At 35.1% G+C, this 21,240-nt stretch overlaps 5 protein-coding genes across 7 annotated transcripts; 3 read left to right on the top strand and 2 right to left on the bottom strand.

Annotated features, from left to right (window-relative positions):
• Positions 1-1,219: 1,219 nt before the first annotated feature.
• Positions 1,220-2,014, bottom strand: LOC103871432 (agamous-like MADS-box protein AGL93). Its single transcript, XM_009149682.3, has one exon. It carries the CDS (start codon positions 2,012-2,014, stop codon positions 1,220-1,222), a length of 795 nt encoding a protein of 264 aa, XP_009147930.3.
• A 271-nt stretch (positions 2,015-2,285) lies between these two features.
• Positions 2,286-5,452, top strand: LOC103871431. Its single transcript, XM_009149681.3, has 4 exons — positions 2,286-4,472; positions 4,560-4,681; positions 4,772-4,957; positions 5,115-5,452. Exons 1-4 carry the CDS (start codon positions 4,245-4,247, stop codon positions 5,227-5,229), a joined length of 651 nt encoding a protein of 216 aa, XP_009147929.1. The 5' UTR covers positions 2,286-4,244; the 3' UTR covers positions 5,230-5,452.
• Positions 5,453-5,561: 109 nt separating this feature from the next.
• LOC103871430 (RNA demethylase ALKBH9B) lies at positions 5,562-8,963 on the top strand. 3 transcript variants are annotated; one of them, XM_009149678.3, is made up of 6 exons: positions 5,562-7,410; positions 7,703-7,975; positions 8,057-8,127; positions 8,230-8,543; positions 8,630-8,701; positions 8,779-8,963. In XM_009149678.3, exons 1-6 carry the CDS (start codon positions 7,356-7,358, stop codon positions 8,909-8,911), a joined length of 918 nt encoding a protein of 305 aa, XP_009147926.1. In that variant the 5' UTR covers positions 5,562-7,355; the 3' UTR covers positions 8,912-8,963. The 3 variants fall into 3 exon arrangements, with proteins under 3 accessions (XP_009147926.1, XP_033129135.1, XP_033129134.1); XM_033273244.1 differs by having other exon boundaries at positions 8,230-8,538; positions 8,779-8,863; XM_033273243.1 differs by having other exon boundaries at positions 8,635-8,701; positions 8,779-8,863.
• Positions 8,964-9,166: 203 nt separating this feature from the next.
• LOC103871429 (oleosin 18.5 kDa) lies at positions 9,167-10,185 on the top strand. The gene has a single exon (XM_009149675.3). The coding sequence runs from the start codon at positions 9,444-9,446 to the stop codon at positions 10,032-10,034; it is 591 nt and encodes a 196-aa protein (XP_009147923.2). The 5' UTR covers positions 9,167-9,443; the 3' UTR covers positions 10,035-10,185.
• A 6,978-nt stretch (positions 10,186-17,163) lies between these two features.
• Positions 17,164-20,724, bottom strand: LOC103871428. The gene has a single exon (XM_033273245.1). The coding sequence runs from the start codon at positions 17,843-17,845 to the stop codon at positions 17,426-17,428; it is 420 nt and encodes a 139-aa protein (XP_033129136.1). The 5' UTR covers positions 17,846-20,724; the 3' UTR covers positions 17,164-17,425.
• Positions 20,725-21,240: the final 516 nt, after the last annotated feature.

The raw sequence follows: 21,240 nt of genomic DNA, 5'->3' as shown, positions 1-21,240 counted from the left end.
ATTATAAAGATTTTTTTTAAATAGCAAAAATCATATTATCTAACAATGATTAATCTTTACTACCTTAAACCAATGAAAACAAATTCTAAACTATATAGTTTATTTTAAAAATTAAACAAAAACTAAATGTTTAATTATTTACTCGATAATATAAATCTACGAAGCGAAAAGTTTAATTTTTTAAAAACTTTCTAAATTTGTGAAATGTTACAATATCTTTGGATATGACAATAAATAATATTTTACTAATATTTATATATATAGTTATGATTTTAATGATATAAATATCCAAAAATAATATATAGAAAGATACAAATAACGTGAAAGTTTGAACAATTATTCAATTAAAAAAATATACCGTAAACTTATTATGTTTTAAAAACTGATATATATATATATATATATATATATATATATTATAATATATCCAATTTAAAATCGAAAATATATTTACATAAAAATAAATAAAACCAATAACCCGCGTGGTTGCACGGATCGAGATCTAGTTCACGGTTAAAAAAAATCGTTTGGATTATTGAGTTTTTGAGCTCTATAGACAGATAGTATCATATGATAATGCTCTATAATGATAGTATCAACAGACAAATGTTGATTCTAGTTTCCTCACTCGCAATTCGCAAACTACAACATAGAATATAAAAAAAAGAAAAGTTTAGAGACATACACACAACTCTTTAAAAGTGGAACTCGAATGAATAATCAGTGATAAAAGGTATAGTATACATAGGAATAAGAACTTAATTTTTAAGAGATTTACACAAATGCAAAAAAAACTAATACACAATTTTGATTAATAGGATGAATTAATCAGAAGCCATGTGTTAATCAAGAAGGGTTCCAATGTGGTGTCTGTGAGGATATAAACGAGGTTGAAGTGCATTCACCAAAGTGCTCAGTCATGTACAGAGATTGTTGTTGCACCCAAAGTTAAAGCCTTGTGTGTTGAGATTGTTGCTGCACCCAAAGTTGAACCCTTGTGCCCCATGTGAAGCCGTAATGAGGTTGTTGCTACACGGAGTCAACCCTTGGTCAAAGCTTGAAGAAACAGAGTTGGGAAGTGGAGTAAACGTAGCGGTTTCATGGTTAAACAGAAACATTGAGAATTTACTCCGATCATATAAACGAGGTTGAAGTGCATTCACCAAAGTGCTCAGTCATGTACAGAGATTGTTGTGCATGAGGTTGTTGAGACACGGAGTCATTGGTCAAAGCTTGAAGAAACAGAGTTGGGAAGTGGAGTAAACGTAGCGGTTTCATGGTTAAACAGAAACATTGAGAATTTACTCCGATCATTGGAGGAACCGGACGCATCACCACTCATGAGAAGATTCGTTAATGATGATCCTATTTGTTGTTGATGAACAGAAACAGGATTGTTAATTACCTGCGGACAAAAGTTCATCAATGGATCCTCCTCGTCTATTAGTGAAGAAGATAAGTCATTTTGGGGGAAGAAGCCAGAAGAAGACGTCGGGAAGTTGTGGTTTTGTTGGGACATAACATCAAGACAAGTGCTCTGATCTGGCTCGGTCTGATGATCCTGGGAGTAAAGAAGGTCACGAACCCTGTCTTTTACTATCTGTAACTTATGTTCCAAGGAACTCTTGAACTCTCCAACTTTCTTAGTGAACCTTTTGCGTTCCTCTGCGTCCGTAAGAGATCTCCTCTTCTCGTCAACGAGTTTCTTGTTATAGAACTGTGAAAGATTTGTGTTTTTCTTGATTTTTTCTCCGTCCCTCAAATTCCTATACCTCTCGACAATGTGTTTAACTTGGCACTGATCTTCAGGGTAAGTGTTGACGAGGTTTCCTTCACGGTCGTAATGTATCACACAAATATCGTTGTCGCAGAGAATGGAAAGCTCTAACGCTTTCTTGAGAATGGTCTTCTCTCTTAACAACAAGAACGGTTTCTTGAAACGGGTTTGGTTTCTGACAGAGAGCTTGTTGTTGTTCTTCATCTTTGTCGAAGTAGAAGAAGAAAGAGAATCCATGGCAAAAACAAAAGCTTAGAGAGTTTTACAGAGAGAAGAGAATTGTGAGTGATTATTAGTAGCGTGACCAGAAGGTTTAGGGCTGTGTATATTTATAGATTTTGATGATCGTTGTTGATTTCCTTTTTTAACAATTAAATCAGTCTAATTTCCAATTTTCTTACTCGGTAATTTCCATTTTTCACTATTTCATATAGCCGTTGAAAGTTTATACCGTTGTTGTATACATTTTTTAATAATAAAATAATTAATTACATAAAGCTTTCTTTTCTTTCAGTCGTTAATCGGTGATATAGATAGAGATTTGCGAATCAGTGTTGCTTGGTGTTAGACTTGATTTGATTTGATTTCTCCACTCGGTTACTCGGTACACATAATTTATTATTAATTGGTTTATTAAATTAAATAACTGCGAATCTTTTTTTCATTCTCATAAAATTAACTTTCTCGGTTGTTACAATCATTGTATTTCTTTTCTCCACTCTGCTACCCTCTCCTTTCTATTTGCTTTTGTTATCTTATTTTTGAACTAGTTAATCGTAGCTTCTCAGATTTATTTTTATTTTATTTGTTTCCAAATTTTGTGATCTAATTAATTGAATAGTTTTGATAAGTATATAATTTTTAATATATTGTTTGTTAATTATAGATTAAAATAAAATAAAAAATAATTTTTTATCATCAACTTAAACAGAGTTATAATGACCCTCTAAAAATATTTCCAATGTAAAATTCTATCTTTTTCTCCAAACATGAGTAAAAGAGAAAATGAAGTAAAATTGTTTCAATCCAACTCCAAATCATAATAGAGCAATGAACAAATATAAAATAGATTACTCCATTATAGAGTTAGATATGAAGTTGGATTAAAATATTTTTTACTACATACTTCATTTCACTTTATTTTAGAGTAAAAAATGGAGTGGGTTAGAAATGCTCTAAACAAAATTAAAAAAAAAAAAAACTAATACTTGCAAGATTATTGTAGATATGTGATTGGTATTAAAGGTGATCATTTTGCTACATGAGATATTGTAAACTAAACAAAATTTGATTTTGGGGTTTTATTAAAATTTCTCTTTAAATTTCTTTGATCCAGACATTTTGTGAGATTTTGTTTAGAGAGTGAGTATAAGTTGTTTAAGTTGATGATAAAAAAAATTAGTGTTTTTCTTTAATTTTAATCTATAAGGATGGAAAAGACAAACACAAGTAGATCCCTGATATACGACCATTTCCTTCCGTCATGTCCCACTATCTTCATTTTAATTATTCTATATCAAAACTTTTCTAAGACAATAATAATTTATGAATACTTTTCAATTTAAGTAATTATGTGGACCATCCCCGGATTCATGGCTCAAGTATATGGACTATGCTAACACATTTGTGTTTCTTAAACTTTTTTATGTATTAAAGAGGTGTTTAAGTCCTTGTTTATATCTGTTTGCAGCTTCTTTATCACCACCAGGGATCATCTACTTGTGCTTGTCTTTTCCATCCTAATTCAGTATGTGAACTTGTGATCCTACTTTAATAGACGCGGGTTTAGCACCATAAACACTACCATTAAAAAAATCCTTGTAAGCTTTTAATGTATGTAACTGTAAATCATATTTTTGATTTTCGATCACTGATAACGTGCACGTATGGAATTATAAGAACTTACAAAATCAAAAATATGTGAAATGAAATGGCAAATTTAGTTTTTTTAATGGTTCCTGGTTTTTTTTTGTGCAACATGGTTCTTGGTTTTAAGAATTAGTATTTAATCGGATGTTCAATGTGCATATCGTCGTATAAAAGATAAATATATGCATAATTAAATGGTAAAATACTAAAATTAGTTTCTATTTACTTAATTGTGAAGTGACCGAACACGATTCCTGTTTTTCAACCCATGCTCAATGTGGTAAATGACTAGAACAAAGTTATTGTCCCAAAGAGTGTAAAGCTGCAGCACGTTCACTCTACCCCAATAACAAAAACCCGGTCCATGCTTTCATACTCAAACACACATTTGACCCACTTTAATTTATTTCCACAAACATAAAGTTCCAGCTTTCATAATGCATACGATGATTATTAACTTATTATATACATTATTCACATATTGAGACGCAAAGGAAAGAGAGAGAGTGACTCACAAGATTACGATACAAAACCGAACCCAAGTCAATTCTCTTTCTTTCAGACCAAAGACGAAGAGAGAGACAGAGAGAGAATCGTAATGGGAGAAGTACAGAGGATCGTGGTGGTTGTAGAGGATAAAGAAGCGGCCAGGACAGCGTTACAGTGGGCACTTCATAACCTCTTCCGTCACGGTGACGTCATAGTCCTCCTCCACGTATTCTCTCCTCCGCCCCGCAAGAAAAAATCCACGGCGGCGCGTCTCCTCCGCCGCCACGGATACCATCTCGCCCTTTCTTTCCGTGAGCTCTGCGACGATTTCTTCAACGTGAGTGAATGAAACAGTCTGATCTCAAGATTTTCTTGATTCTTGATGAGAATTTTGATTAGCTCTCTTCGTGCTCGTGGTTAACAGACAAATACAGAGATAATCGTGAGAGAAGGAGACGAAGATGGAAGAACGATCGCTGAAGTCGTGAAAGAGACTGGTGCGTCAACGCTTCTCGTTGGTCTCCATCAGCAGAGCTTTCTTTACAGGTACTACTATGATCGTTTCGAAAGTTACGGGTCATTTTTAAAGATTTTAGAATCCCCACAAGTTATGATTTTGTTTAATGTGATGTGCAGATGGGCAGTGAGTGGGATTGATGTAGCTAGAAATTTTAATTGCAAAGTGATGGCTATAAAGCAGCCTTCACCGGAAGAGTCGCCGCTGCCGGGAAAAGCTAAGGGACGCAAGACCTCACAGACGACGGTGACGTTAGATAGTCTAACTAATTTTGACTTTTCTCAAATAGACATCTCTGGATTACAGTAAGATTCCTAACCTCTTTTGTTTTCAAATTCTATTATATTGTTTTTAAATATTAACTAAAACTATGTGATTTGATAAATAAATAATCTTAAGACACAGACCAGTTTGATATCTACAGAACATTGAATGTTTGACATGTAGCTTTGTCTGAAACAGGGTTCCTGAGATGCCAACACCTAAAGTACCGTACAGATTATGTCCGAGTCCTCATGCGATACTATGGAGAACAAGACCACGGAGATCTAACGACCGTTACGCTGCCGTTTTATAGTCTAGCTTTACTCTCAGTTCTTGTGTAACACACATTTTAACTCCATACAAAAAATCATTCGAATAATGCGAAATTAACACGCATAGGCATAATGTAAAAAATGCTCATTTATGTTAAAACTTAAAACTCGCTTTCCTCTCCATAAGTTGTATCTGTATCTGTAGGCTAAGAATATCCTAACAACATTACCTTTTATAGCAACTCTTCAGATATTTGGAAATTATGATTCGCTTCCAGTTTTAGTTATTTCGGTTCAGTCCGGTCGGTGTTTTAGATATAGGCAAAATGTCCATGCCTAATCCCATATGCCAACAATACCTATCCACCTCTACTCTCTCTTAATCCCTATAAGTAACCGATCCACCTTTACTCCTCTTCATATGTACAGTCGATCCTTCTAGATCTTATTCTATTTTGACTGATTGCTCTCTTATTTCCCATATAGTATGTTTATCTCCCTTGAATTTTTTTAATCTGTGTTTAGTTATGTTTTAATTCTTTTTTCGGTTAATTTTTTTACTAATCTTCCATTTATTAATAGGTTTGGCTTGTAATATTGCATGGAACTGGACTAGATTTTGTAAAACGAATAACTAATAAATAGTATATTTCTTTTAAGAAAAGTAACATCCAGTTAAGTAATATGCCAAAAATATATCAAATATATAATACATTAGCATATAGAGTTAAAATATATATATAGTAAAATACTTAAAAAATATAATACTAGATAATTGTATTTCTAAGACTAATCTTCTGATAGATCTATAAAGGTTTTTCTAGTCTCCGAACTTTTCAAACATATTCAATTTATACAAATTTTAAGAGAAAAGAATGGTCAATGCAACTTCGCCACTTGTTCTTCCCATCATCTTCCTTGTTTTGTTTTCCTTAGGTACACACTTTCATTAAGATTTATTCATAAAATTATCTTCATCATTTCTTTTTCAAAAGACCGTTATACTATTGTCAGATCTATCATTGACATAGTCCCCAATATTGTAGTTAGTTATGATGTTAACCGTTGGTGTATATTTATCTTTATACTTCACTTGTGCTAATGTTATTTAAAAATATCGATTATTATTTGCTATAATTTTCAGATTTGGGCAACTATTCATCGCCACCTTTTTTTTTATCGCCACATATAACAAATATTGTAGTTCAGTATATTTATTTTCTTTAATAGTAGCGAACTTTTTTGTTATCTGAGAAGATATGAAATATGGCTTTGTTTGATATAGGTGAACAGAGTATGGGATCCAAAGAGTGCGCAAGAATACTTGGGCCGTGCACAAACCACCATTGTGATACCCCGTGCCCTGATATCTCAGACTGTGATCGGGCATGCAAAAATTATTTTTCTGGACATAATGCAAGTGGTCTCTGTGACCCCCAAGTAAGAATTGTATGTGCCGATATGATTACCCTTGTGTACCGCCTGGTATGTGATTTATGTACTGTATCAACTTTATCCAAATATGTAAGTACAAATAAGAGCATAAAGTAATGTCAAGTTTCGATAGAGCACACTGTGCTGCAATGATTAACATTTAGAAATTAACTATCAAAGAGTACATCAAATTGATCAAAAGAGGAAGTAGAGGAAGTAGAAAAAGCTTGTATCCTTCTCTATTTTGGTTGAAAACAGAATATAACAACCTTTCAACAGGAGGTCGTTTTCATCATCTCAATCCCAACTTAACCAAGATGAACTGGTCAATTCTTCCGGTTAACAGACGATTCCAATTTAAAACTGATACGGTCTTTACCAAAGACGAGCCATAGATCTTATGTATACATGTGGGTTTCTCATGGTCCATTAAAATCGCAATGGACAATCACAATTTTTTAGATGATAAAAAAGATAATAAAATCATTTGGTTAGTAACTTCATTGAAGTTTTCCGGTGAAATGACTTGGTCAGATCTAAGAAGTCAAAACCCAATTCGTCAAGTGACATGCGATAGCTTATACGCATATACAATTTGATTATGACGTGGACGACCTAAACAAAAAGTCAAAATATCCAATCTGTTGACCGTTAACGCCTTTTAAACCAAACTCGAATTTATCTCCATACGTACAAGAGATCTTGACTGTCCGATTCTGATTGATTGAAATCAATGAACGCTTCACAAATCAACGTTGCCTCCGATCAATTCTGCTCTCTAGAACAAGGTAAAGGCGTATATAACCATTACTTCAGCGGGAAATTAAGCTTATGCTTGTAATTTTTGGATTAGATTATTCAATTTTTATTTGAGTTGTGTAGATGAACTGTAACAGCATTTAGTTGATATGGATATAGAGGAACTTCAATTATTTTCAAATTCAGTGGTGATTAATTTAAATTAGAAGAAACCCGTAACAATATTAATTGATGATTATGATGGAAACGGCACAGTCTATGGTGTTCATTTGGTTGGTAAATCCAGATGATTCTTTGGATCACTAACACATGTTTCAGTAGATGCTGTTGATATGACATTGGAAGATCAGGAAGATGCATGTAGAGATGCGAGTTGTGATAAACATAAGTTCTCTATGGAGCAGAGAAAGCTTATCCAAGTGATGAATGTGAAGAGGAAAAGAGACTTTCTTTGCTTGGAGAAAGTTAACGGCGAGATGGTTAACATACTGGAGGGACTCGAATTACATACCGATGTTTTTAATGCAGCGGAACAGCAAAAGATAGTTGATAAAGTGTGTGAGCTACAAGAGAAGGCACGTAAAGGAGAACTAAGTAAGTGAGGCTAAAGCTTTCCTTGTTTTTTTTTGCCAAAAGCTTTACAAAAGACTCCTCTTGTATTTCTCTTTGCTGTAGAGCGTGCATTTACTCCTAAAGGAAAAGGACGTTCAGCTATTCAATTCGGTTGTTGTTTCAACTACCGAACAGTAAGTAGTAAAACTCGTTCTTGATCTGTCTGTTTCTTCAGTAAGTAGTAGAACTCGTTCTTTGTAATATAATCTTTTGTTGCTTTCTTCTCATTTTGACAGAGCAAAGCTGGAACCCCGGCTGGGATTCTTAGACATGAAACTGTTGAACCATTACCTGCTCTTTTCAAAGTGATCATTAGAAGGTTGGTTGAATGGCATGTTCTGCCTCCAACTTGTGTACCTGATTGTTGTGTCGTCAACATCTATGATGAAGGTGATTGCATACCTCCTCATGTCGATAATCACGACTTTCTTCGTCCATTCTGCACCGTTTCTTTCCTTAGTGAATGCAATATCCTCTTCGGATCAAACCTAAAACTTGAGGAAAACGGTGAATATTCCGGTGGTTCATACTCATTACCGCTTCCAGTTGGGTAAATCATATGTATTTTGGCTTGCAAAATAAATTTATATCACGTATTGGAACTGTATAAAACAAAACTAATTGAACTTGTTTCAGATCAGTGCTTGTGTTAAACGGCAATGGAGCTAATGTAGCTAAGCATTGTGTACCTGAAGTTCCCACAAAAAGGTAGTTTTGGTTGGTTTTCCTTTTATTAACAACATTGTTTGTGCTATTTATGTGTGTTTTACTTGGTTTTTCAACAGAATATCAATTACATTTAGAAAAATGAACGAGTCAAAACGTCCAATCTGGTTCACACCAGAGCCTGATCTGCAATGGATACAGCCATTGCCATTCGAGCAGGAATCGTCTAGTTCATCTGACCATGTTTATTAGTTTCTGAAAATGTGCAACTTTAAGTAAATTTCAGTTTGATTTGTGGTTATATTTTTTTTTTTTTTTTTGAACAACGTTTGATTTGTGGTTATATATAATGTGAATAATTGTTGTTGTTTTTAATCGAAATTAACATTTTATTTAAAAAAAGGAAAAATTGTTTTTTCACTTTTTCTTTAATGATGTGACCAAACAACATGTTCTACGAAATCAAATTAATTGAAAATTTATATGGAGTTAACCAATTAGTGAGAAATTTCGTTTCTTTATGCTTTATAACCATGAAGAACGGTCATGGACTCATGGTAAGTAGCGAAAGTCATGGATAACGAATAGTTATTTACTTATATTAACTTTTTCAAAACGAATAAAATTACATTTCTAAAAGTTTCAGCACCAAAAATCAGATTTAACTAATAATATTGACCAGAAAAGAAAGGAGAAAACTTAAACCAACAAAACTTTCAACGGATAATGGTAAACGCAGAAGAAGCCAGTAAAAATAAACAAGACCGGAACCACACGTGTTTGCATGCATGCGCCTTTAAATCCGAAACATGTCTCCATTTGTTTCACCCTTTATCTCCTCTCTCTCTTTCAATCTCGTTACCTCATTCATCTCTCTTTCTATCTCGTTATGGCTAGCGACATCCAACACAGACCCGTGTACGGCTCAACCACCGTGCCTCGCAGCACCAACATTAACAATCCAGTCGCATCCTTTCTCCGTCAGCTACAATCAAAAGCTCCTAATCACTCTGGCCAGCTTTTCGGCCTTCTTGCATTCTTCATCTCCGGTGGAATACTCCTCTTACTCACTGGAATCACCGTCACAGCTTTCGTCCTTGGATTCATCGCTTTCCTTCCAATCATCATCATCTCAAGCCCTATATGGATCCCTTTGTTCCTCCTTGTAACCGGCTTCTTGTCCCTCGCTGGAATGGTGTTCGGTACGGCGGCTTTGATCTCGTGGACGTATAGGTATTTTAAAGGCATGCACCCTGTCGGGTCGGATCAAGTGGATTATGCTCGGAGTCGGATATTTGACACGGCTGCTCATGTCAAAGACTATGCTGGTGGATACTTCCATGGCAAGCAGAAAGATGCAGCACCAGGTGCATGAAAAGCTTCGCCCGTATACGGTTTGGTTTCATGTAGAAATTACTTTTCTGTTTTTATTATTTGTGTTGTTTTAGTTTTATTCTGTCTCTTTTTGTATGAACATCAATGATGTATACTGAGATCAATTTAATCTTTGAAATTTAGTTTGTGTTTTTGTATGAAATGTCACTTAAAAATGGTAAGATTTTTTTTTCTCGTATAAAATATACTAGTATGAGATCTGTCCCTTGCGCTACCTTATCTTTGACCGCTCCGTATATACGTAATCCGTAAACCATACACGAAAATAGTTGGTCCAAAAACATAAAGTTTGATTATTGATATAGGCCAGACCAAAACAAATTCTGAAAACTATTGGACGTAATTTTTACAATACCAACAACTGGTCCGACTATTACGATCCGTTTATTGTCAATTTTTTCCTCTCAATTGAACATTGACATTAGCGATGAAAGAGTACTAGGTTTTGAACAAGAAGGCAATTCTTATAAAATTTACGAAGCATTTCTTTCATTTACCAACAAGGTGTGTTATGGTAACGAAAAATCTTTCAATTTCTTAGAATATTTAAGAAGCATTGATGGGCCAGACCAAAACAAATTATGAGAAAGCTCTAATATGAAGACACCTGAGCTAGCTAGTGAAGTTGTAAATATTATATGCCATTAAGGTTATTTATTTTAAAAATGATCCTAGGAGATTTACTGTATAATTTTGAGAACAATTACCACGATAACTCTTTAATTGCCTAATCGGCAAATCATATTCATTCTACAAAAACTTAAGATAGCCAAAATTTACCTACATCAAACCACGATGAACCGTTTTATTTGCAAAATTTCATATTAACTTAATTTATTTGCATCCTTTAAAAATCAAACATTTGACTTCATAGTGTAAATTCATTACTTAGCTGGAGGTAGACCACTGGACTAAAGACTTCCACATTGGTGGAATTATTTTGATTAATGCTCTTAAGTCTTCTGCAACCAAGAGAGTCGATTTCACTTGGACAAAGAGACACAATAAACACGACTAAACACTGAGAGCTTGAGAAGAGAATTTTGTGTGAAAGAAACAGAGAAAACAAAAGAAGAGACGTTGAAACAAACAAGGAGAGAAAACATGCAAGTGATGAGACAAGTAAAGAGTATACATACTAACTTATCGAGTATACCCGATTTAACTAGGGAGCTACGTCTCTGTCCGAGAATATGTCTCATAATCTACTAAAATCAGTGATTACAGTAAGAAGTTACAAGTAATCTGCATAATATCCTTCACTAGTATTTAGACTGATCATGTATTTCTCTTTGAGCTAGAGAAAAACAAGTCTATGCAAATTATTGGGCCCAGCTGGATTTGAACCAGCATAGACATATTGCCAACGAATTTACATTATGTCCCCATAAATCGCTCAATTTATTTATGATTCTTTTTCACCACTTTCTTTTTTACAACCTAGTACTTACCCGTACCATAACACACCTTTATATATTTCAAGTGCATTAGGTTTACTCGTGTATGCCTCCAAAGTGACATGTTAAGGCCATTGGTCTTACCATCAGCTGGAAGGACTCGTGCTTTATTGACCATAGACGGATAAAACCATTATACGTTGACAGCTGTAAAATTGGTCCTCTTCATCGCATTTCACAAAAAAACCGCATGCAGCATTTCAAGTGGTTCCAATAAGCAGACTAAACTTGATCTTTATTACTTCTACTGTACTTAGCTTTAAGTTGTCTTAGCTGGAAGATTCAAATATTGCTTGAACATCAACAACTCCGCAAACTCAAAGTAGATCATCAGCATGTAATCTATTTTTGGCCTAATCTTTTCATTCAAACACTAGAAATTTCAGATCTTACATCCATAATCTCTTTCCACCGTGGAGAGTCATTAGCTTAATTAACCCTACATTAACATCACCATATTTTTTTGAGTCCAAAATATCACCATATTTGTATGAAACATGGCGAGTAGCCTCTTTCGATTTACGAATAACTAAATTAATTTATGTTTTTATAAAAAGAAATAATAAGAGTGGAAAGGCAACTTTTATTTCAGTTTTGTTTTCCGTTTTGGCTTTTGGGCATGGCCTCTCATTTTTGGTCAATAGCTTTTGGGCCACTCACCGCTGTCTTGTTCTTGATAAGCAAAGTATAAATAGCATTTTCAGTTTCAACACATAACCGAGTCAAACTGAACCTCGTCAAATTAAATAAATAAAGCGGATCGAGTCAATATTAAAATGAACAACCAAACTTTAATCGAGACAACAAAACTCTTATCTTTGCCTACAATTTAAATAAACAAACCAAAAGGAAAAGCTGTTTTCAGTTGCTGGCTCTATGCTAATATGCTATGATCGAAAGTTGGCTAACGCAGACTACGGATAGTTTCATTATATCGTAAAAATAAAACATGAACGAGATTAGAAAACATTAAAGCTTAACACAGTAGCAACTGAAGTAGCAAGAGTATATTAGTATGGCATGTTGGTTTGGACTTTGAACCCTAAACTTTACTGGCCTATCCAAGTTTAAATGTTGTAACATAACTTAGAATATAAAGGCATCACAATAACATGCTTAATATACATAATGTTGAAGTAAGCTTGAGATAAGCTTGAGGAAGAAGTAATCCTAATCCTAACCGAGATATGAGGATGTGAATCAAATAGATTTAGGAGTTATCTATATCTATGAATACTAATAAGATTAGGATTACTTATTTATAAATAGAGAGATCATGAGATGATATGTGTGTGTGAGTTTATGAGTTTGAGAGCTTGAGGTTTTGAGTTAGTTTCCTCAAGAGATTAATAAGAAGAGTTTCTTATTTGTGTGATCATTACTTGTGTTCGAGTTCTATATCTTTGAGTTCGTGAAATCAGTTAGACAATAATTGGTATCAGAGCTTAACGATGGGGGATCTGATTGTGTCGACAGCTAAACCTAAGGAAGGAGGATCTTCAATCAAGTGTCCGATATTAAATTCAACAAATTATATTGTATGGGCCTTGAGAATGAAGGTCTTACTGAAAGTTCACAAAGTGTGGGAGATAATTGAAACAGAGACGATCGATGAAGAAAAGAATAACATGGCGATGGCTTTGTTGTTCCAGTCCGTTCCTGAGGTGCTTATACTTCAGGTAGGAGAGCTGGATACAGCAAAGAAAATCTGGGATGCAATCAAAACACGACACATGGGAGCAGAGCGTGTGAGAGAAGCAAGATTACAAACATTGATGGCTGAGTTCGACCGTCTCAAGATGAAAGAGACCGAGACAATCGATGATTTTGCTGGGAAACTATCTGAGATTTCATCCAAGTCTGCAGCGCTAGGAGAAGAGATAGAGGAACCAAAAATTGTCAAGAAATTCCTAAAGAGTCTTCCAAGAAAGAAGTATATTCAGATAGTGGCTTCGCTGGAACAAGTCTTGGATCTCAAGACTACAAGTTTTGAGGACATTATCGGACGTCTAAAGGCTTACGAAGAACGCGTGGCTGAGGAAGAAGAAGACTCTCAGGATGATCAAGGCAAGTTGATGTTTAGTAATAACGAGTCACAGACTTCCCGAATCAACAACAACTACAACAACAACTACAATAGCAATTATCGAGGCAGAGGACGAGGGGGAAGGTCTCATTATAGAGGTCGAGGTCGTGGGAGATACAACGAGTACAAATACAACGAGGTAAGAGATGCCTCTCGGATAACATGTTACCGTTGTGATAAGATAGGACACTTCGCTGCGGACTGTCCAGACAGGTTACTAAAGCTACAAGAAGCTCAAGAGGATGAGAGCAAAGATACACAGGAAGCAGACGAGCTTATGATGAATGAGATTGTTTATTTAAATGAAGGAGGAATTCTTCCCAGTAACTACGAAGTAAACAATGAAGCAGAGAGTACTTGGTATCTTGATAATGGAGCATCTAACCACATGAGTGGAGATAAACGATACTTCTCCTATATTGATGACTCTGTTACAGGAAAAGTACGCTTCGGTGACGACTCTCGCATCGATATCAAAGGAAAAGGAACAATAGAGTTCACAGATAGGAATGGAGATTCAAGGAGAATAACAGATGTGTACTTTATTCCAGAATTAAAAAGCAACATCATCAGCTTAGGGCAAGCCACTGAGTCTGGGTGCGACGTGAGGATGAGAGGAGAACATCTCATTATGCACGATCGAGATGGTAAGCTAATTGCAAAAGCAGTTAGATCGAAGAATAGGTTATACAAAGTGCGAATGGAGTTAAAGGAGACTATGTGCTATCTCTCAACAAAAATGTGTGACTCAAGTCTTTGGCATGCGAGACTTGGTCATATAAACATGGAAACAATGAGGTTGATGATACGACGGGAGCTTGTTGGAGGAGTACCACACATAGAAGTCGAGAAGAAGATTTGTGGCTCCTGCTTACTTGGAAAGCAAGCAAAACAGTCATTCCCACAAGCAACATCATATCGGGCTCAATGTATACTTGAACTTGTTCATGGTGATCTATGTGGACCTATAACTCCAACTACAAGCGCAGGAAACAAGTATATCCTTGTGTTAATCGATGATCATTCGAGATACATGTGGACGATTCTACTCAAAGAAAAGAGTGATGCTTTCAACAAATTCAAAAACTTCAAGAAATTAGTGGAGCAAGAGACAAGAAAGCACATTCAAACGTTCAGAACAGATCGAGGAGGTGAATTTGTTTCTGTTGAGTTCAACTCATGGTGTGATGAGGCAGGAATCAAGAGACATCTCACAGCTCCATATAGCCCACAACAGAATGGTGTCGTCGAGAGGAGAAACAGAACGATAATGGAGATGACGAGAAGCATGATGAAGCACATGTCCGTACCAAACTATCTTTGGGGAGAGGCGACAAGACATTCCACTTACCTCATCAACAGAATAGCTACAAGAGCAGTGAAAGATCGAACTCCATATGAGGTATATCGTGGGAGAAAACCGAATGTTAGTCATCTCAAAATCTTTGGTTGCATAGGATATGCGAAGATAGATGGAAAGCTACTAAAGAAGCTAGACGACAGGTCACGGTTGCTTGTTCATCTTGGAACAGAACCAGGCTCAGAAGCCTACAGAATGTTTGATCCGAGAACACAGAGAGTTGTGGTAAGTCGGGATGCCATCTTTGATGAATCAAAAGGATGGAACTGGAGCTCAAGAAGGGAGGATCAAAAGGATGCTGGAACCTTTAAGGTCATAGTTGGAGAATTCGGGAACCATGGTCTGCAAGAGACCGCGTCTGATGAGTTTCAGACAAAAACAGAGGAGAATCATGAGAGGTTTGTGGAAGAAAACCATGAGAGTGGAAGCGAAGGAGATCAAGAAGATGATCAAAGTGACGAGACAGTAACACTAAGGCGGTCAGAGAGGATCAAATCAACACCAAAGTACTTAGAGGACTATGTTTTGTTCTCTGAAGAAGAAGGAGAGATATTGCTCATGTTTCTCAACGATGAGCCACCTAATTTTGACGAGGCCAAGAAGTACAAAGAATGGGTACGAGCCTGTGAAGACGAGATGGAGTCCATCTCACGTCTTAAGTGCTGGGAACTTGTTGATCTTCCACCTGGAGCCAAACCAATAGGATTGAAGTGGGTTTTTAAAGTCAAACGCAACTCTGACGGAAGCATCAATAAATACAAATCTCGCCTTGTTGCAAAAGGATATGTCCAAAGGTTTGGGATAGACTATGAAGAAGTCTTTGCTCCAGTAGCTCGAATAGAGACAATACGTTTTCTTATTAATCTTGCTGCGACAAGTGGTTGGGAAATACATCACCTGGACGTTAAGACAGCATTTCTCCACGGTGATCTGAAGGAGATTGTGTATGTGACACAGCCAGAAGGTTTTGAGGTTAAAGGCAAAGAAGATAAAGTTTATAAACTGAAGAAAGCGTTGTACGGGTTAAAACAAGCCCCTAGAGCGTGGAATGACAAGTTAAATGGAATCCTGCTTGGTTTTGGGTTTACAAGATGTTTGAAGGAACCATCGGTCTATAGAAAGGAGACAAGTGAAGGTCTTCTAGTTGTTGCAGTCTATGTGGATGATCTCTTCGTAACAGGAGCCAGTATGGGGAGCATAAACGGCTTCAAAAGGGAGATGGCGACAAAGTTTGAGATGAGTGATCTCGGCTTACTTACATACTATCTTGGGATCGAAGTAACCCACCATGAAGGAGGAATCACCTTGTGCCAGAAGAGATATGCATTAAAGATATTAGAAGAAGCAGGCATGAAGGACTGTAACCCTGTTCAGATACCGATGGATTCTGGTCTAAAGCTGGAAAAGTCAGAGAAGGAAGCAGATATTGATGCTACAGGGTACAGAAAGATTGTTGGGTGCTTCAGATATCTCCTCCATACCCGGCCTGATCTTTCATATTGTGTTGGGGTACTTAGCCGTTATATGCAGAACCCAAAGGAGTCACATGGAGGTGCAATGAAGCAATGCCTAAGATATCTAAAGGGGACAACGTCATACGGTTTAAACTTCGAGAGGACAGGGCAGAGAGCATCAAGGTTGGTTGGCTATAGCGACAGTAGCCACAATGTAGACCCGGACGATGGAAGATCAACGACAGGTCATATATTTTACTTTGGAAGCAGTCCAATAACTTGGTGTTCTCAAAAGCAAGATACAGTGGCTCTATCGTCATGTGAAGCAGAGTTCATGGCAGGTACTGAAGCTGCACGACAAGCTATTTGGCTTCAAGATTTGCTGTATGAAGTCATCGGAGTTCCTTTTGCTAAAACAGTCATCCGGATAGACAATCGATCTGCAATAGCCTTAACGAAGAATCCGGTGTTTCATGGTCGGAGCAAGCACATTCATACCAGGTTTCATTTCATAAGAGAGTGTGTTGAAAAGGGCCTAATGGAAGTGGAGCACGTACCAGGCAACAAGCAGAAAGCAGACATATTAACAAAAGCTCTAGCACGGATCAAATACAAAGAGATGCGCGAGTTGATTGGAGTTCATGATACAGACAAATGTGATTTCAAGCTTAGGAGGGAGAGTGTTGAAGTAAGCTTGAGATAAGCTTGAGGAAGAAGTAATCCTAATCCTAACCGAGATATGAGGATGTGAATCAAATAGATTTAGGAGTTATCTATATCTATGAATACTAATAAGATTAGGATTACTTATTTATAAATAGAGAGATCATGAGATGATATGTGTGTGTGAGTTTATGAGTTTGAGAGCTTGAGGTTTTGAGTTAGTTTCATCAAGAGATTAATAAGAAGAGTTTCTTATTTGTGTGATCATTACTTGTGTTCGAGTTCTATATCTTTGAGTTCGTGAAATCAGTTAGACAATAATTACATAATATGTTTACTGCTTCAAAATCATTAGTTCCTATCATGTCCAACGGTGACCCGTTCACGGCGACCCGTCTTAAGAACTGGGAACGGAGAGCCACGTGGAGACCTCGGTGGCATCTCTCTTAACTGCCGTCCATTACGGTCGTAGTGAATCACTCCCGAGAAATCTAACGGCTCACATTTTCCGCCCATCAAAATCTCTCTTTGCCAAAGGCCATGCTGCTCCTCTTCCATCGCCGCCGTTTTCTCCTTTTCAGCCTTAAATCTCATCGGCGAGCTCGCCATATTCCATCGGCCGCCGAAGTTTTCGTAGCGAGTTCGCTTCTTCGGCTTTAGCTTCTTGGAGAGGCGATTCGCGTGCCTGGCGCAGAGTACCATCAGAGAGACGAGATAGCTCACGCTTAGACCCTTGTTTGAAGAGTTATGTGTCGGCGTAGAACGGTCCATAACTTCGCCGGACAAAAAGAAAGATCAGAAAGATCAAGGCGGATTATTCTCATACTGTCTGAAATGAATGAATATATAAATAAATTCAGACGCGTCGACGAGATTTAAGAAAATGGTGTTAGGTTGGTTACCCGTGGAACCGGTCGCCTTTGCGGTAATTTTGTTCTTTTTTTTAATATTTAATATCTCGTCATATGTGGACAATGAGTTTTTGAAACTTTGAAACATTCGTTTTCTTTAGAATTATACTACAAAATGTTTCAAAGTTAAAAGAGCATTCAACGGACATGCATAAACGATCTCACTCGCGACAATAAAACTATTCGTGAACTCAAGACTATAAGAAAACAAGATTTGAGTCAGCAAAGACTACTTGTGTACGAAGAAACTACAATCAAGTACCAGTAAAATCTTATGAAGGAGAATTTCTAGAATTCAGTCTTTGAATCTTTTTCTGTTTGTTCCCAAATCTATTGTGACTCTCATCCATGAGGATTCTGTTTCTGGTTACTAATATGAGATATGCCATGGATGTTTAAAAATAAACTTATTTACAATATATGATTGTGAAATGGAAATTTTAGGATATCAATGTCGTCTCTCTTATATAATAAAAAAATTGGCGATTGGTGATTACATACTCAAAAAATGACAAGAGGAAGTAAACGTCACTTTGTTTGCCATGAATGATTTAATTGGCAGAAAATGATATTCAAGCTTTTCAACCAAAAAATTAATAAAATTTTATTTTCCATTCGATCGGCTGCAAGAAAATTTCACACTATTGATATAAACACAGGTTAGTGATTTACAATATAAATGCTGATTTGTTTGTTAACATCCAAATCAATTCCAGTTGTGCATTCTTGGAAACAGGTTTCAGTATTGTCATCAATTGCATCAACTTTACAGTATACTTTATTTTGTATTATTCGGGTCGAGTTTCGTTTATGGGGCATTCCTATAACAAACAACTTGATCTTTTGAATATTGGCAGGGACCTCAGCCGTTGACTTCTGTCTTTTATGTTTTGAACGAACTTCTGTCTGTTATTATTCAAGACTCTGACTCAGTCTCTGCGGTAGGTCGTTCATTTGACATTTTTGTGTTTTTATTTTTTCATTTGGACAAAATTTAATCAATATCCATGAATGTATTAACCCTTAAAAAAAGTATTAACCCTTAAAGAAACAAAAAAAAAAGCTATAATTTTTTGACCGCTATCCGAATTAACAATCCTACTATATAAAAGTTACTAATTTTAAGGCTTCTTAAGAGTGCCACATAGGACAAAATATTCCCCACCAATCAAACTGTCATGTCATAGCGAATGTTTAGATGATGGGTCTCGAACCATCCAAACCCATCAAAATAGTCAGCCCATTGTATAACTTATAGCTTCCTTTTCTTTAGTCTACTCGCCTCAGACGTCTCCAGCGACTCCAAAACTGTTCGTCTACCCAACTTCACCGGTATAACTCCTACGACTACAACAATGGCACTTCAATGCTCCATTATAACTCATCAAGTAAAGACTCTTTGTACTTCTCCACACCCCTCCTCTCAATCTCTTGCCCAGTTCCTTAAATTTGATTTGTCATAAAAAGTCAGTGCATCAGATAGTTTTTGAAATTCAAATAATACTAGATGTTTTCCTGCACCATGTGCAGCATAAAGTTTTTAAAACTTAAATTATATTTAGAATGAAATTTATTAATATTATATATTTATTATTTTGACTAATATTTAATATAAAGTTGATTATTTTTGCAACTATAATGTTTGCTATTGTGATCAACACCTTTTTACAGTACTCTGTTTGTATCTTTTTTTATTAGTCATCTTCCTGTTCTTTTTTTCTTTTTGGTAAAATGATTTAAAAAAAAAGACTGAAGCTAAAATTAATCTTTTTGTTCTTGATCATTCACGTTATCTTCAAAGTCAATAACATGGCCAACGTAAATTATCGACGTTGAGATTTCAGCTTCTTTGATTTTTACTATTCTAATGTTTCAATATAATTTACATATTCTCTTTGTTTTATAATATAATGGTTTAAAAGTATTTTTTGTTTCACTATATAAATTGTTTTTTTTTTGGTAGGGAAATTGTTTTTATATTTCAATGTAACTTTATATTTATTGGATATAGTATGACCAATTAAATTATGTAAATTATTGTGTAATTGATTAAATTTATATATTAAATGACAGTTTTCTAAAGTAATAACTTTTAATAATTGCAGATTTTAATTAAAATTGATTACATTTTGAAACAGATAGAGTAATCTATAAACTAACTCTATATAGATATGATGACAAAATTGTAAAGAGGTCTCATCTTGAATTTCTCTCATTCTGTGCATTCCTAATTGGGAGGAGATAATCAACATCTAATTTTATGTTACTCTCAGTATATTAGAAATGGTCGAACCGTAAACCAATTAAGGATGATGTAAGGAAGACATAAAGATGTATTTTCAGTTATCACAAATATAGAATCAATTGATAACAACTTAATTATGTCCAGCGTAGGACAACATAGAAGAGTTTCCATACCTTCTAATATTATAATATCTCACTATATTAGTGGTTAAATCAGTTTTTCTAGCACAAATACTCACTCCATTCTTAGAGTTTAAGCTTTTCTATCTGATGATATTAGTAATTTGATCCAAAAAAAAGAAAAAAACGGTCGAACTGTACATTATAATTGGAGAAAGAAAACAAACAAAAATAAACCGAAGACTTAAGGTATATGAAACAAAAATTGGAAATATCAATTCTCTGCAATTAAATAATAATGCGATAAAATTGTAAAAATACAAAATAAAACAAAAAAATACACAGAAAAAAAGATTTGGTAAAATAAAATCATAATATAATTTCCATAATTGATAGTGCTCAGCTACACTAAAAAGTCTAAATTGACAACATACACAGTTTTATTTACATCTTTAAACCTATTATCTAATTAAAATGATTCTAAAAAAAGTGCCAGCACGAAGAGTTAAAAATATACTATAAAATATAATACATAACGTTAAAAATACAATCATTGATCACTAAAAAATCATGTTAGTAGTAATAAAAATGAAATGACAACACATTTATTAAAAGCATAGAACAACACGCAATAAGGTGTTATTAAATATACAAATTACAAATTAAATATGCTCAACGCAAACACACATAAAAATGAGACATCATATTTAGATATATTTAAATAAATAATTTTAAATATATTATATTCTTGATAATTTTAAAATTACTTAAAAAGAAACTAAATTATTAAAAAAATAATATACAAATAAAACTAAAGCAATATTTTGTAACGTCAAAATAATAAATGAATAAAAAATATAGTATGTTAATAAAATAGATTTTAGATTTTAA

The sequence above is a fragment of the Brassica rapa genome, chromosome A06 (assembly GCF_000309985.2).
Source record: "Brassica rapa cultivar Chiifu-401-42 chromosome A06, CAAS_Brap_v3.01, whole genome shotgun sequence".
Lineage (NCBI taxonomy): Eukaryota > Viridiplantae > Streptophyta > Magnoliopsida > Brassicales > Brassicaceae > Brassica > Brassica rapa.
This window is presented reverse-complemented; position numbering and strand designations above follow the sequence as displayed.